Raw genomic sequence first — 15439 nt, 5'->3', positions numbered from 1 at the left:
GGATTGGAATTTGCTCAGTTATTTTCCAATACATTTGTTCTTATGTTCTGCTCTTCGGCTTTCCATTTACACCCCAAAATGTGGCTTTTCTCTTTACGGTAGGAATGCCTTTACCTCAGCCGATACAAAGTGCCATTACAGTCAGCTTGTGCTACTCTTACTTTCCTCTTTACCCTCTGGCACATGGAAAGCCACTTACTGTCTGTATAAGGACTGAAACTGCCACTGATACTGTGCAGCCGTGTGCTTGCTTCCTATCAGTGATACAGCCTTTTGTCCTTAGAGAAAAGCTGTCCCTTGGGGCATCAAAACATTATGCTAAGGTACTGTTCGTTTTTCCCCCCAAGATTGTTTTTTGGTTGCTTGCTTGCTTGCTTGCTTAATTCAGGATGATTTTTTGGAACTTGGAACTTGACACCAGAAAGAAATTGCCAGCTTGGATCAAAACAGGAGACAATTAAGTCCAGTAAAATTCACTAGTATGGCTTTGAAGTCACCAATGCCAAAAATTTTGAAAGCAGTAAGTGGGATAATCAGTAGCTCTTTCTTTTCACGTATTAGTAAAGAGTTTAAACTCAGAGACTTGTTGTTTGAAGCTCTTCCAGAATCACATTCTGTATTAAACTGTTCCAGGTCTATAGATTGCTGTTATCTCTAAAGGAATTCCTGTTCTCCCTGAGTTTCCCAGTATGACTGCACATGGTGTGAAGTGCCCTCTGTTTTTCCATTTTGGGAAATTGTAAACAGATTTTAATAGCTCTTACTGATGATAGAATTGATGCTTAGTTTTATAGCCTCCAACTGAGATTTTACATTTTGATAAATGCTGGTCCCTCTGTTTGTATTTTTCTTTTATGATCATGTTCTCCTGGAAGCATGGAAGGTGTAACTGTACATGGGGGCCAGACATCTTCTCCCCCACTGTGGTGTCCACAATGTTGTAGGATGGTAGGATGTTAACATCAGTTGGATTAGATGTAGAAGGTCAGCTAGTGCTGCTTTAATAGTTGTTCCATGGACATTCAGATAAGTTAAAGCACAGTCTGCTTGACTGCCCTGCATGATTTTGTTATATTCACCATTCCCTCCAATTTAAGGTATACAGATTCACAATATAAATTATGTGTGACTTAGAGCTGTGGCTTTTTCACAGAAATTTGAATTGCTGTTCAATGCTGACAAAACTTGCTCTTTTTCTTGATGTGTCATTGCTGGCATCAGCTGGAAAGAGAGGAGGAGTTTTTGGGATCAGGGGTGGAATGAGAAACTTCTCTGTATCCTTTTGAGACTTGTTGGCTGCTGTCAGCTTTTTTTATTAGAAAGGCTTTTGTTTGTTCTCAGTCTTATGCACTTGGAAGATGAAATCCAACAGTAGTTGGTCGAGACTAATAGTTTAAAAGCAGTAGGGTTCTTTGAAATAAAAAAAAAGCTATTTCACCGGCCAGTAGGCAGATTTAAATTGCAGGAGTGGAATCACAGCATGTTTATCATGAGGGTATGTCAGATCTACCTATGCAAAAATATGAGAGTGAAATTTTCATTTATCTTTATGCCAGGTATCTACACTGCTTTTGCAGCTGGTTCAGCAGGGGAACTTTCCACAGAGAGGTGCTCCAGCCTGCACAGGACCTGTGCTCATAAAAGCAGTACCTTAGGGCCAGCTGATCTAGCAGAGCTCAGTTCCTTGTGGGAATACCTTAGTTAAGGGAAACTAGTTTCTACAACTGAGAGCAAACTCAGAGTTGAAGTGTCTCCTCCAGCGTCTTGGAACATCTTGGGTTGTTCCTTCCTCAATATCTAGACATCTCTTGACCAAGGCAGCTCTTAGTGTGTGTGGTTCAACAGCAAGGCTCAAACCTCTAGCATCTGAGATACTGCTGATATGGAACAACTTGGAACAGTGCTATTATGTAAAAGGACAAAGACATTGTATCTAGCCTAGCATGGATCAGAAAGCAGTGGAGTAAGTAATGCACAGGTCCTAGGAATATAATGGATTGGAAGAGAAGCAGAGATTGATAAATGGAAAGTTTATAACAAGATCAAAATAACAGGTGAAATCTGGATGCCTCCATATTGGAATGAAAATTTTCCATTTCCACAGGTAGGGTGAACATTTTGACAACTATATTTTGAAAGTAAGCAGCTGTTTATTCTAAGCTTGTCAACCTAAGACTGTGATTTCAGGGCAAAGCAGGATTTTGGATCAGTTAAAATGAGAATTTGAAGCAAACTGCATAAAACATTTTCATGGCTCATCTTCTTCAGAATTAGACTTATTTAATTAAATTAAAGAGGATTACCTTAGGTGGGGGTTAATTTTGTGTGTGGGTTTAATGCATTCAAACTAATCCACTTGCAGTAAACATAGAGCAAGTCCTGGTTGTCACTGTGCACCCTGCATTGTAAGCAGTAGGGTGATATTCTGGCAAACAGAGAACAGAAGAACTTGGTTCTCCAGATATTACCTGTAAATCAATAACAGCCAATAGGACATCTTCTGTTACAGTGCATGCTTTAGATAAGGAGAATATATATATATGGATCTTTTTGTGAGACAAAGGGAATTACTGTGAGGGAGAATATTGGTCATGTGGGGTATGCCTAGTAAAAAACATTTATTTAAAAAGAGCTTAAGAATTAAGATGTTATGATGAATTTGTGAACCCATATATTGCTACTGCCTTATGGCAACTGTGTTAGATTAATTTATGACTGCAGGTAGAATGTTTTCAGATGCAAATATGCACTGCGGTGATCACGTGCTACCAGGGCAGAAAGAAATAACAATTTCACTTTATGCATTCAAATCATACTGTCTTGTGAAAATATGATATCTAAAATTGAACAGAAAAGAAACACTGGAAAGTTAGACATTCTGAAGTAGCAACATGGATTTTACAAAACACCTGTACTGTGCTGACATTTCACCTCTTAGTATCCCATTCCTAGAGTGATGCTTGGTGAGACTAGGGCAAAGATACAGCAGAGATCAACCTGCTGCTGGGGTTTCTTAGTTTCTCACTAGAAGATTGAGCTATGATTTCAAATATCTATGCCAAACCTGGGTTCCCAATAAGGTAGCAGCAGCCAAGTGTCACAATTCTCTAGCTGACTATGAAAAAATGTCAGACACCTGATTCTCAAAGAAATGGAACAATGTTATTGCTAAGGGATGGATTTTATATGATGTTACTTAAGAATGCTATCATACCTATAGTATCAGTGACTGGTACCTGACATGCTGTTTTTCATTCCTATGAATCACTCTGGTTATAAAATAGAATTTTTCTGCTAACTAGAAAGTGTATCTCAGAACTGTTTGAGAGCCTGCTCTCCTCATGACCCCAAAGCATGCCAGTGGGAGGTATTGGGCGCAGTGGGTGTTCTCATTACTACTTGACATTTTGCTGTTTGGTTTTCTGCCTGTTGCTATTTAATGATTTCAATTCTTTCTTTGCCAGTCCTAGAAGCCACTTAGCAAGCGATGTACTATTAGTGCTACTTAACAATGTCGACACAATCACTAGGAAAGGAGTTTTATTTCCAAACATTGTGCTACAGCATTACCCCTCACCATCTGCTCCTGTCATGTCTCTCACTGTCATGTTTCCCAGTTAACCCTTTGCCCTGGCCTCCTTGTCCAGTGTGCCTGGGGAGGGTGGCAGCCTTGCATGAACTATAAATATTACTCTCTGAGGCTAAAACAGACTGCAGGTCACTGTCATGGCAGTGACATGGGTGAAGGTTTTGGATGATGTAAATTGGCATATATTTGCTTTGTAGGAGGCACAGGCAGAAAAATAGAGCAGTCACAGAGAGCATTGCAGGTTTCTGTCCTCAGCCTACTGTTAATCACAAGCATTTCACAGCTTCCATTAGTGTCAGGCCTGTAAAATCTCAAATAAGACTGCAGAGGGAAGATACTGTACCTTATGGGAGAATGAAGACATCAAGACTGAGGATGAGATTCATTTCACTGAATTTAATCTACCAAAAAGATAGATTGCCATTGATACTAATCACCCCTCTCTCCCATGGAGAGATAGCATATCTCCCAGGGATGATTTACATGACTAATTCCTGGACAACCCTGACTGTTAAGTGGCACCAAGAGGCCAGATTGAGAAGGATGCTCAGCTTCAGATGAGCTCAGATAGAGTCTGGACAAGTTCATGGTAGCAAAATTCTTTGCAAGTTATTAAATCCATAGCAATAGTGTCTGGCTTATGAACTTCCTAAGCTAAAAACAGTCTGAGGCTGTGAGTTATCAAGGGGTAGTATCAGACACGTTTCTCCTGTTGTGCTGTTGCTCTCTGAAGCATCTATTTATGGCCACTGTTGGAGCTGACACAAGGGAGATGGACTTTCTGTTGGACACCATATGGCCGCTCCTCATGCTCTTATGTGAGGCTGCTGTAGCAGTGAGAAGGGAGAATGCACATTTAGCAAGGGATAATTTTTGCAAATGAGAAATTGGCAGGAAGGTTTATTTCCAGATCTGTGGTGAAGTGCTACTAACCTACAAACAGAAAAACTGGAAGGCAGTTGTACAGAAAGAGCCTGTGCCAGGTGCTGAATGTCAGTGGTTTACGCCAGGTCACCTCAAGCCTTTCAGAGATTCAGATGAGCTGTTTCACCATGTGCTCCCCTCAGATGGTGCAGACAGCTTGTTTGAGCCTTAGACAGTACAAGGAGATTCAGATTTGACATCATTTACAGTGTGCTGCGTAGCTGTGCTGCTACATGGATGCTCCCTGCCTTTGTGACTGCACCAGGGGAACTAACAGGGTGGAAGCTTGTCATTTCAAATAACTCAAGAGCACAGAATGTGGGGCCCAAAACGAAGGTTTTAATTACCAGAACAGTGCTTATGACTCCCCACTGTATTGGGCACATGCACTTCTGTGTGTACCTCTATACCTGGGATGATTGTTCATCCCAAGTGTAGGTAGGGTGTTTTTAAGGACAATATTCCCACACCTTTTTCAGCTTTCCCTGAAGCCCTGTTCAGTTGAAAGATTTTGCAGAACTGACTACCCTAAATGCTGATAGCCTTAAAATGATTTGCTAAGGAAGCAAGCACCTGTGGTTGAGGATTTTGCTGCTGGTATGGTAAATGTATTCCTGTCATTTGCTGCAGAGATCTTTAATTAGAGTCTCTGTAGCTGTTACGTGGCATCATTGCTGCATAAATATACTACTGTTTGAAGTCAGAACTGCCTTTTATGGCAATCTCTACATAAAAAGAAATTTTGATTAAACTGAGAAATGCTTTCCTTATCAAATCCCAAGCTATAAAAAAAGGCCAATGGAATTGGATTCAAAACATCAAGCTGGGCTTTTGAAATGGAAGCTTTTGCTCTCTTTTAAACCACACTGTGTTGAAACTGCCAGCAAAAATCTTTGATGCAGGGAGAACACATCAAACTTTACTTTTGCAATTTCCTGCTTGGTTTCTTGTAAACTGCTTTTGTCTAATCATATTTGATATCAAAGATAATTTTATTTAATGTGGATTAGGTAGCATGACATATCCACTGTGGTCTTTCATCATTCTCTGTTTAATTTTGAATGTGACATGATATTTTCTAGTACAGATGAAATTTGTTCAGCAGTCAGCTTTGAAAAAGAGGCTGTCTTTTATCTCTGTAAAACGTTACACATGGCAGGTAAAAATAATGACTTCATTCTCAGACTTCTCCAAGTCTTTGGTGTAGTCTGTAGATTACAGCCAGTGTAGAGAGGAAGAGATGGTTTATCCTCACATGCTGTGCATTTCAGCAGCCTCTACAGCACAGCTGCACACAGCCAGAATGGGTGTAGTTTGGTTCCAAAGGGGGAGGTTACTGAGAGAATCAAAATGTGATCAGGAGATGAAGGACAGGGTGCTGAAAGAGGTGATTTTTCAGCTTGGTGAGTATTTGACAGGGCAGTTTAGGGCTGAAGGTATAGGAGCCTTCTGTGATACGGGTCAATGAAGGCATGGCTTGTTCCTCTGTTATTCATAGGCTGTGGTGACTTTGGCAATAGTGTTGAAGTTAGAGTAGAAGAGAGCCCTACTGAGAAAGGTGAAAAATAATACCAAAACCTCAAAGGCACTTACTAAGAGAGTGTAAAACAGGAGACAGTATTTAAAGGTTGGAGGATGACAGCAGCTGTGTGGAAAGCACTGTGAGAAAGGAAAGGTTGGCTGGTGTTGCAATGTGGGTGTTTCTTAAGGACAATATTCCCAGACTTTTTTTCAGCTTTCCCTGAAGCCCTGGACTCCTACCAGATCTGAAAGGGGAATGTAGGTAAGGTGCACTGATGTCTAGGTTTTACTCATTGCTTGAGATCAAACCAATCATCGATGCCATGATGGAATTTTGGCAGAGAGATTTAGACATATGTCTCTGGGTTTTTTTTAATCCAATAAATCCATGGGTTTGATCTACCTACCTACTACAATCCTCACAGAATTTGGTAGAGTATTGGAAAGACTTGGGGTTTTATCATATACACACTGTTAGTGTTTTTTACAGGATATTCAGAAACATGTGTCCTGAGCATTTATAGATATGTGAAGTAGATGTTCTGCAGCTTTTTCTGAAACAATGTCCTTTACTTACATGAGATTAGGAGCCTGCACTCAGTGAGTCAGGGGAGACTCTTACACCTCTTCATTCCCAAACATCCAAGGGACAAGGATGTAAGCAAAAAGCTTTTGTATAAACTTTTTTCAGTAGTAAATGGTCTTTGTACTGCAGTAGGTATCCTTCTCTTGTCTGAATGAAGAATCCATTCATTTGCAGAAGGATGTAATTTTATACCATTATGCAGAGGTAAAATAGTTATTGAACCCTGAAGAATATGTGTTGTGATCCAGAATGAAGTTGGGAAGACAACTGGAACATGTAAAAGGACAAGGTTAAACAGTTTCTTCTTCCTTTATCTTTTGCATAGTGCATCAAGTAACTGTTATCTTAACCAGAACATTTTCTGGTACTGCTGAGAAATCCATTAAGAGCACCAAAGAAACTTTGTCCTTCCCAGTAGGAGACATCTGGTGTGGGAAAACTTTTAGAAATCTACCATTTACTGGATTGCAATGGAGCCTTTCAAAATCCAATTTGTGCTGGCTCTTCCGTATATTGTGTGTATTACATGTAGCTTTTCTTCAATAATATGGATTCCAACAGAAATGGGAGAAATATTATTGTCTGTGATATTCCTGACAGGTTAGCACCACGTATGTGAAAGCTCAGTAATTTTGCAAGTTAGCTAATGGTTAGTCTTCAATAATGACTTTGAGAAAATGCAAAAGCAGATATTAGCTTTCAGTCTGATTGTGCCATGTTTTTTCTTCACAGCTTCCTGTTATGGGAGGAGCCTTTATGGACTCACCCAACGAGGACTTTAGTACAGAGTACTCCCTGTTTAACTCCTCAGCCAACGTCCATGCAGCTTCTTCCATGCAGAATCCACCAGAAGAGACATCCCGTTCTTCAAATGATGCCATATTGTTATGGATTGCAATAATAGCAACAATTGGAAATATTGTGGTTGTGGGAGTGGTGTATGCCTTCACCTTCTAGGATGACTGTCACTACAAACACTGGAAGAAAGGAAATCTTCAACAGTATTTGTCATGTGTATGTATGTATGTATGTGTGTATATATACATGTATATCTATATAAATACATATAAGAAGAGACTTGGTTGATTAAGCGCTGCCACAGTCATGGAAATGAAATGCAAGTTAATCATCTTAAGTCTTGATGGCAGAAAGTTTGGGTGCAAATTGTATGGAGGTGAGAGCTTTATTTGAGAATAGGGCCAATGCCAGTTTTGTATAGAAATGTAATAAAAGAGAGATCAACTTGGGTATAGTAAATACAGAGAGATATTTATATAGAAAGTGTATATTTTCTATTGTAGATTTTTCTAGCAGCTCTTCTGCAGTTGTTTTTGTTGAGTTTTTTTGTGCATTTTTTACTGTAGAATAATGTTATATGGAATTGTTCCAGGTCATGTTTTCTGGACATCTTGATTTCCTAGATGGACCAAGTGGTTGGCATTGGCTCGGTTCTGGTGAAGTCCAAGTTCATCACATGTGAGTCTTCAACATGACTGTAGACTCCTGGGGTGTATTCAGAATCATGAGTCTCACAGCCATGATAGGCAGATGCAGGCTGTCTATTACTTGCCTTCCAGTATCAGTAGCTGGAGCTGGTAATCAATAAAGTGATGCTGAATCTGCCTGCTGTTTGGGAGGAGGTACAGCTACTGCTGCTCTGCAGAGCCTCTGATTTTCAGGGGAGCAAATGATGAACAGAGTAGCAGTGCAAGTTCCCATTTTTGTCTAGAGGTATGGGATTGCAGTGGTTTGTATATGTGTCACTTCCAGGAAACAAAAACCTAATACCACACTTTTCATCTCATTGTACTGCAATCCAGATTTCTTACATCAGCTGTGTATTTTCATAAGGGTACTAATGTACTGAAAGAATGATGGGAAAATTGTGAAGCCTAATTAATAGTGAATATGTCTGTAAGAAACATAAAATTAAAAGAAAGGTTGAGCACTTCTGTACTTTTGTGGGAGTGAATTCAAGAATCAGGTATGTCCTGGGGTTAAAACAACATGAGAAGAGTAATAAGTGTCAGATGGGCAAGTGCTTATATCTCAGTATTAATGTATCTCTTGGTTCTGGAATCTTGGTTCTGGATCTTGGAAGTGATTTTTTTTTTATAGCTGGCTTTAGGTAATGGCTGTGATTATCCTTTTGATTTGTTCCACTGGGAGGCAACATTTTTACTGCATTTTTTCCATGAGCAGCTCATTTTCAAGAGCTGTATCTTTTCAAGACAAGCTGTAGCCCTTCCTTGCTTGAGAGATTGTGAAATCTTGAGAAAAGAAAAAAAAAATCACCACTGTTGGAAATCTTCCTTCATCCCCATAAAAATTAAGCAAAAATACATAAAATGTATGCACTTTGAGAGCAGCAGACAAATTCTTCTTCTGTGTCTGCATGTACTGTCTAGGTTTTCTGTCTCATATAGCTACTACCCTAATTCCAGAAAGCCTTGTCTGCAGGCACAGAGACTATTTTTGACACTTGCCTGCCACTGAGCTTGAGGCTGGGCTAAGAGCTGCTGAATGTATAGAGATGTTTGGATTTTTGTCTTTTCTCTTTAAACCCATTTTCCTGCAGGGCTGGTGGACAGTTACTTGAATTAAAGCAGCATGCCCCAAATCGGTATTTATAACTACTCAGCAGTCACTGTGTATATTTTTTCTCTCTCTATGAACTGTCCTTTAAAGCTAGGAAAGATGCAAACAGAGCTAGCAGTGGGAAGAAAATAAATTAGGTTATTTTGAGGCTGAGAAAAACAATTATGAGCTTTTGTGTGTGTTGTTATTTCCGTGTTTGGAGGCAGGATTTTGTGAAGATGGTTGAGGACAGAGAAGACCTATACTGGGAAAAAAAGTTTGAGAAGCCCAGTTCTGGAAGATCAGAGGGAAAGCAAATTATGTCCAATAAGATAACTGTAGTCTTAAGAATGATAGAAAAATTATGATTTTAATTTCCTAAAATAGCTGTTAATTCCTTCATAGCCACAGGACAATGAAAAGCAGGGGAGCTGCATAAATGGTGTTTGTTTGTTTTTGCACCCCTCCTTATTCTTGCTGAGCAGAAAGAGGAAGCTGCTGGAAAGCTGCAGAGAAGTTTCCAATGAGGAATTGAGCAAGACAAGGTCTGGTGTGTAAACATGTAGGATCCGTGAAAATACTGCTTAATGTAATGTACTGTCCCCAACCATTTTCTGGTATTCTGTTGCCTTTGTAATTGTATCAGTTACTCATGGACTTTTCTTCAATGTTCCTGCAGGCTGTCTAGTTAGGCCAGATCCTGCAAGCATTTTTGCATAAAGAGCAAAACATTTCCACCATGACTAAAACCAGTTTGACACGATGGTACTTGCCCAGTGGGATTATTCTGCTGCCTAATGAATTTGCCAGTGGACTGTTTTGCTTAAATTTCCTAGAATATTAATCTTAGTTCAATTAGCAATGCCTGCATCTCTCTCCCAGAGCACTGGACTAAACTCTTCAACCATGAAGAAAAGCATTAGAGTGGGAACAGTAAAGGACCACTATTCTGCTAATGAAACCAAGTGACACTTTTGTGTTGCTTTTCCCAAAGAAAATGTCCTACTTTCATGTGAAACTGATAGTAATAGCAGGAGCAATGGAAAACAATGAGTTCCACCTCCTGCATCCAGATCATCATCATACATATTTTCATCGTTAGAGGCTTTGTTGTCAAGAAGAGCCAGACAAAACTTTAATTTAAGTAATTGGCTTGACAGGGTGACATGGCAAGCTGGGTGCAAGCAGCAAGTGAAGACATTTCCTGCCTCATAGTTAAACTGCACACTAACTGTACAGATTCTCAGTCGAGAGAAGAAGTTAGGTTTAGGATGCAGGTACAAGGATACTGCCTGTGAGGGTCTGTGTGGAATATTGTCTAGTGTATTGAAGATCCCTGAACTGCAGTGGCCAGAGCTGGTTCCAGCTCTGATCTACTTTGATAGTGACAATCTGCACACTATATTTCTGGATATTGTGTTCTGGCTTTGTCCACTACAACCACTTGTGTTTCTGGGAGCTTAGTGAAGGTTTAAATTAAACCATTGAAAAGGGGGACTAATTCATCATTAAGTTCAGAGAAGCTACAGAGAGGAATGGAACAGTGGCTGAATGGTGGATGTTTCACAAGTATGGGCCTGTGAAATATGTTGCCTCTTGAACTGTCAACACAGCTTGACTTGGAGCACTGTAGCTTCTCCTTTCCTTGGAGACAGGCAGCTGGATAATTGGATAATTGATATCACTCACTGAGGAGTGATGAGAAAGCACAAACACATTCCCCAGAACTGTTTTCTGAAGACTTTCTTTAAAAGAAGAGGGTTCTGTGCTTTGCTGATTACTTTGTGTATCAGCCTGAGCAAAGGATTCCACTTGATCAGTGCTTCAATTAAAAGTGTCTGGCACAGAATAGCAGTTAGAAAATCCTGGCTGCAGTTCATTTTGTGGTAGACAAAGCAAACCACTTTCTATATGCTCTGCCCTCTAGAGGTGTTTTACCTCCAGCTCTGTTGTGCAACCTCATCATACAAACACAAGAAGCAACTTTGCCCTGCAAAGTTATCAGTGAGCCAGGGAAGACAAACTGAGGTGCCCTGATGATTCTCTTTTAGCCATGGCCTCTAAGGATCTGTGGCAACATAATAAATAATCAAGCTCCCTCTAAAGAATTTTTTTATGTCAAAGCAGCCAGCAGCTCAACACAGCAGCTGTGCAGCCACCACTTCAAAGAGACTGAAGGCTGAACAGTTATTCAGGTGGGTGCAATGGCATATTAGAAAGGAGATCTGAATGGGCAAACCCACACAGCTATTCCTGTTGTATTTTTATCTGCAAGTAGGAGTCTCTGCTTGCCCACAGCATTAACACCCTGTATTTCTGTGTCAACAGACTTGCAAAACTGAAAAACCAATTTTGAAATTGATGCAACAATAGTAGCAGAGAGATTCATCTGCTACAAATAACATATTTAGCTTTTGCAGTGGGCAGATGAGGTCATAGGTATCTCAGAAGTAATTGAGATCCCTGCTCCAAAATCCTCACTTGCAATAGGACGTGAGGGCAGTCAGCATCGCACCCAACTGCTGAGCAGACTGTAATAATTGGCCCCAAATCAAGAGTGAATAGAAGTATCCAGCCATTATTGTCTTAACCTGTACACCCGTTTGAGCATAAAAGAAAAAATACAGCCTTGTGTCTGGGAAAAACAGGAAAACAGGAGCCTCTAGTCTATGAGTTGATATGTATTTTGTCTATTATTAAAAGCTTTCATTTTACTATTCTTAAGCAAATCCAGTTGTTAATATCCTCTTCACATTTCTCTTCAGACTGCTGAGAGTTATTAATTTCATGTAGCACTGTCCATTTATCCAGGATAATTTGACTGAGTTACCTGTGGCTAATCATAGAGTAGAATCTGGGAAATTGCTCTTTTGAAGGGTGGTCTCCATTTGAGGTAAATAGACTAAAGATCAAAATCCCAGATCAAACTGTGTCTGTGCTTTTGGAACATTTGGAGCTCTGGAGAATTGGATTTCATGTGGTTAATGCTCAGGAAGGAAAGGGCAGTGAGGTCCCTGGTGATAATGTCAGCCATGAGGATTCTGACAGGCAGAGCTGAGTGGTTCATTAACTGCTGCTCTGTCCCTCTGAGCCCTACTGCCTTCCTGGACACACAGCCAGAGCTGAGGGTGAGCTAAACCACCAGGTACAGCACGTCCCTCCTCACCTCACAGCCTGCTAATCCTCAGGGAAACGTGCACATTTGTTCCATTCACGGAAGAAGAGCCAGAGATCAGTGTTCTGTTGGCTGTATTGTTACTGGTACATTGTTCGGTCACCATAAGGTCAAAATAGGGTGGTTTAACATCCATTTAGCCCTTCACCCCTTGTCTGGGAATGTCCTAAAGCAGTCAAGGCATCCTGAGGCTTAAAGTCTCCTACTGCCCTTAATCTGACACTGTTTCTTTGCCTTTTACCTCATCTTTTTAGCTCAAAATAGGGAAAACGATGTCACCACTATGCTCTTCTCTGGACATGTAGGGAACTCCTAACAGCGATGGACCAGCCATGTCCCATTTTAGTTTGTGGTCCTTCAGGGATAAAGGAAGAAAGTGTCCAATTACCTACATAAATATTTGCAGGGAAATATTTGCCTTTGCATAACAAAATCCATGACAATTTTGTCTCGTTCTGGCCTGTCCCAGAGCACTTACACTGAAACAAAATGGCCAGATCTACTTTTGCTGGTTTGGAAATTACAGCAACACAGCCAGGAACTGGAAAAGAAAACCCTGATAACACAAACATAGCACATTCAAGGACATGTCTCTGAAGGCAGTTTTTCCTGCGTGACATAGGCAAACTTGAGCTGTTGGTAGCAAAGCAAGTGCCCTTTTATGTGAGCACAAGTAGTCTCCTTCTCTTTGGGAATTTTTGGGAGAATTGTGCCACCCATTCTATCTTTCCCAGGCTACTATTTTCAGTTGTAGAAAATACTCTAAAAGGTTCCTGTGTTGGTAGAATATATGTAAGATTTACCTCCCAAAGCTCTGCTTAGTCTTCTTGCAAAAGCAAAAACCACCCTATTTTCTTACACATGGAATATCAAATATCATCTGTACTGTAGCATTGTCTCATTTTAATCTTCTGTTTTTTGCCAGTAAGTCTCAAAGGAGATCGTACTATTAGCCAGACTTTAAAGATGCTGAGAACAGAAACAAGCAAGAGAATCACAGAATGTCTCCAAAGTCACTGCCCAGTCCTTTAGGCTGTATCATTCCTCATTCCTCCTCGTATTACCCTGATAGGAAGTCATATCCATCTCTTTAAACTCATTGTGACCATCACACTGTCTCTGTGCCTTCATTTTATTTCTCCCCTTGTCTTTGCTGTATTTTTTCCATTCCTTGGTATCAGAGCATGTGAGCATTTGGAAGCCAGCAGTGTTCTTCAGCCCTTTTTAGCCAGCTCCTTGACTGACCTCTGAGAGTAAGGTTAGTGATCAGTAAAGACATTGCACAAAGAACAGTGACACAAGGCCTCTTCTTGGGAGAAAATTTTAATCATTATCTGCCTTAGCAAACCACAAAGTGTTTCACCTAAGCAGAAGAGCAAGATGTGGCCATCAAGCTTGGTAACTGTGTTGCCATATCCATCCAAAGTTACCTTTCAAAAATTCACACTTTATAAATACACTGCACTGTTCTGCAGGCAGCGTTTACTGAGCTTTTCCCAACCCAAAGTTCTTTGTTTTTTAGCAGATCAGAATCAGTGGTAATGCTCTTGGGGTAAGGTGAGGGCAGTGGGAGTGGGCCCTAAGGAGAATAGAAAAGCTGCATGTGATTTACTGTGGGCTCAGGGCCATTAAAGATCAGCCTATTCGGTACAGAAAAACAAGCACAATGTGCTAATGCATTTCAAATGTAGTCACACCTGCAGTTCTCAGATGCACAGCCAAGCTGCTACAGCCAGATTGAGCATTTAGAAATCTCATTGTACTCAAAATAAAGTGCATTCTTTTGCCAGAACTGAGGGAGCTATGCAGCCTTGTGTTCTGGGAGCTTCCTGAGCTGCAGCCATTACAGTGATACCGCATTTCCTGAGGAGTTCACTCTCACTAATGAACAAATAAGATGGAACTGTTTCAGGTCTAGGCCTCAAACCCATCTCAGTTGCTGCCTGCATAAGGATGATCGAAGTTCCTGAACCTGCACGCTGCTCTATCCAGAGGGACCTTTGCCTCCACCTGGAGTCAACTGCATTAATAACACTTCTTCTCTACTTCTAATATCTGCATCACTGGAACAGTTTGCAGGACTAGCTGTGGGTTTTGCTGGGTTTTTATTTTAAATGTAAAGATGTCTGTAATTTCCTAATCAAAAGCAAGAAAGAAAGCAGAATGCTGTATTTTTTTAAATGGGAAGGTAATAAAACCGAGTCTGAATATTTTGATAGATGTACTGGAAGGGTATATAATGTAGCAAACAGTTGCACTATTTTTTCCTAGTATGAGTACCTAATCTGAGAAATATTTGTTCTTTCTCTAACTAAGTCCTCTTCCAGTTCTGAAGTTCAGAAGTTTAGAAGGAGTGGAGTACAAAGTCTCAGTGAAATGTGAGGCTTATGTAAATAAATCTGGTAGTTAGCTTTGTGAGGTAGCCTATTAGGTTTGTTTTTCAGTTATCTCAAATACTGCCTAATTATTTGGGGCTTCTTTCCCCAAAAAAAGCTAAATAATGACACTTCTGAAAGCGTCTGTGCTTCACACAAAGTCACAGTCATATGGAAATTATATTCTTCAGTTCACGTAAAGCAGCTTTACAGGAGCCCTTTAGTATGCACTGTTAACTTTTCTTAATAATCCTGGACAGTTTAATTCTCTTGTGCTTTCTCTCTGCTACCCTGTTTTGTACACTATCAGGTTGCAGGGATTCTCTGTATTGTTTTTGTAATACATGGGTTGGTTTCTAGAAAAAAATTTACTGTTGTAATCATTGTTCTTGGGTTGTGGAGCTCTATCTGTAAAGACATAAACAACTTTTAAAATGCCCTCTGCTTTCTCCAAGTTTACTGTAATTAGCAGGTTTAGTTAAGAGAAATGTGTTCTTTTAAGCTCCTGTTATGTTCTGTTCCAGTTACTGCTTTCACTATGTGTGTACTTAGTACTGATTCATTCCTTTACTATGGTGAAAATGACAAGTTTTGTTAATATCAGATGGAAATTGTGGTTTTGGATAAAGTTCTTCAAATTGAGAATGGTGTGTGATTTTTCATTTTGTTCTCAGTTTACTTGAGAGTAGTTA

General features: G+C 40.1%; 1 protein-coding gene across 3 annotated transcripts in view; it reads left to right on the top strand.

Annotated features, from left to right (window-relative positions):
* The window catches only part of LOC310911123 (uncharacterized protein C14orf132), a 39929-nt gene extending 24554 nt beyond the window's left edge, over positions 1-15375 (top strand). For 2 of the 3 annotated variants that reach the window (XM_083864381.1, XM_083864380.1), the window contains exon 2: positions 7353-15375. In XM_083864381.1, the coding sequence (XP_083720507.1) occupies positions 7353-7577 (225 nt within the window). In that variant the 3' untranslated portion in view covers positions 7578-15375. The remainder of the gene's footprint in view (positions 1-7352) is intronic. The other variant, XR_014590448.1, reaches the window with a different exon arrangement.
* The last annotated feature ends 64 nt before the right edge of the window (positions 15376-15439 follow it).

This window comes from Zosterops lateralis, assembly GCF_965231275.1.
Source record: "Zosterops lateralis genome assembly, chromosome: 6".
Taxonomy (NCBI): Eukaryota; Metazoa; Chordata; class Aves; order Passeriformes; family Zosteropidae; genus Zosterops; species Zosterops lateralis.
This window is presented reverse-complemented; position numbering and strand designations above follow the sequence as displayed.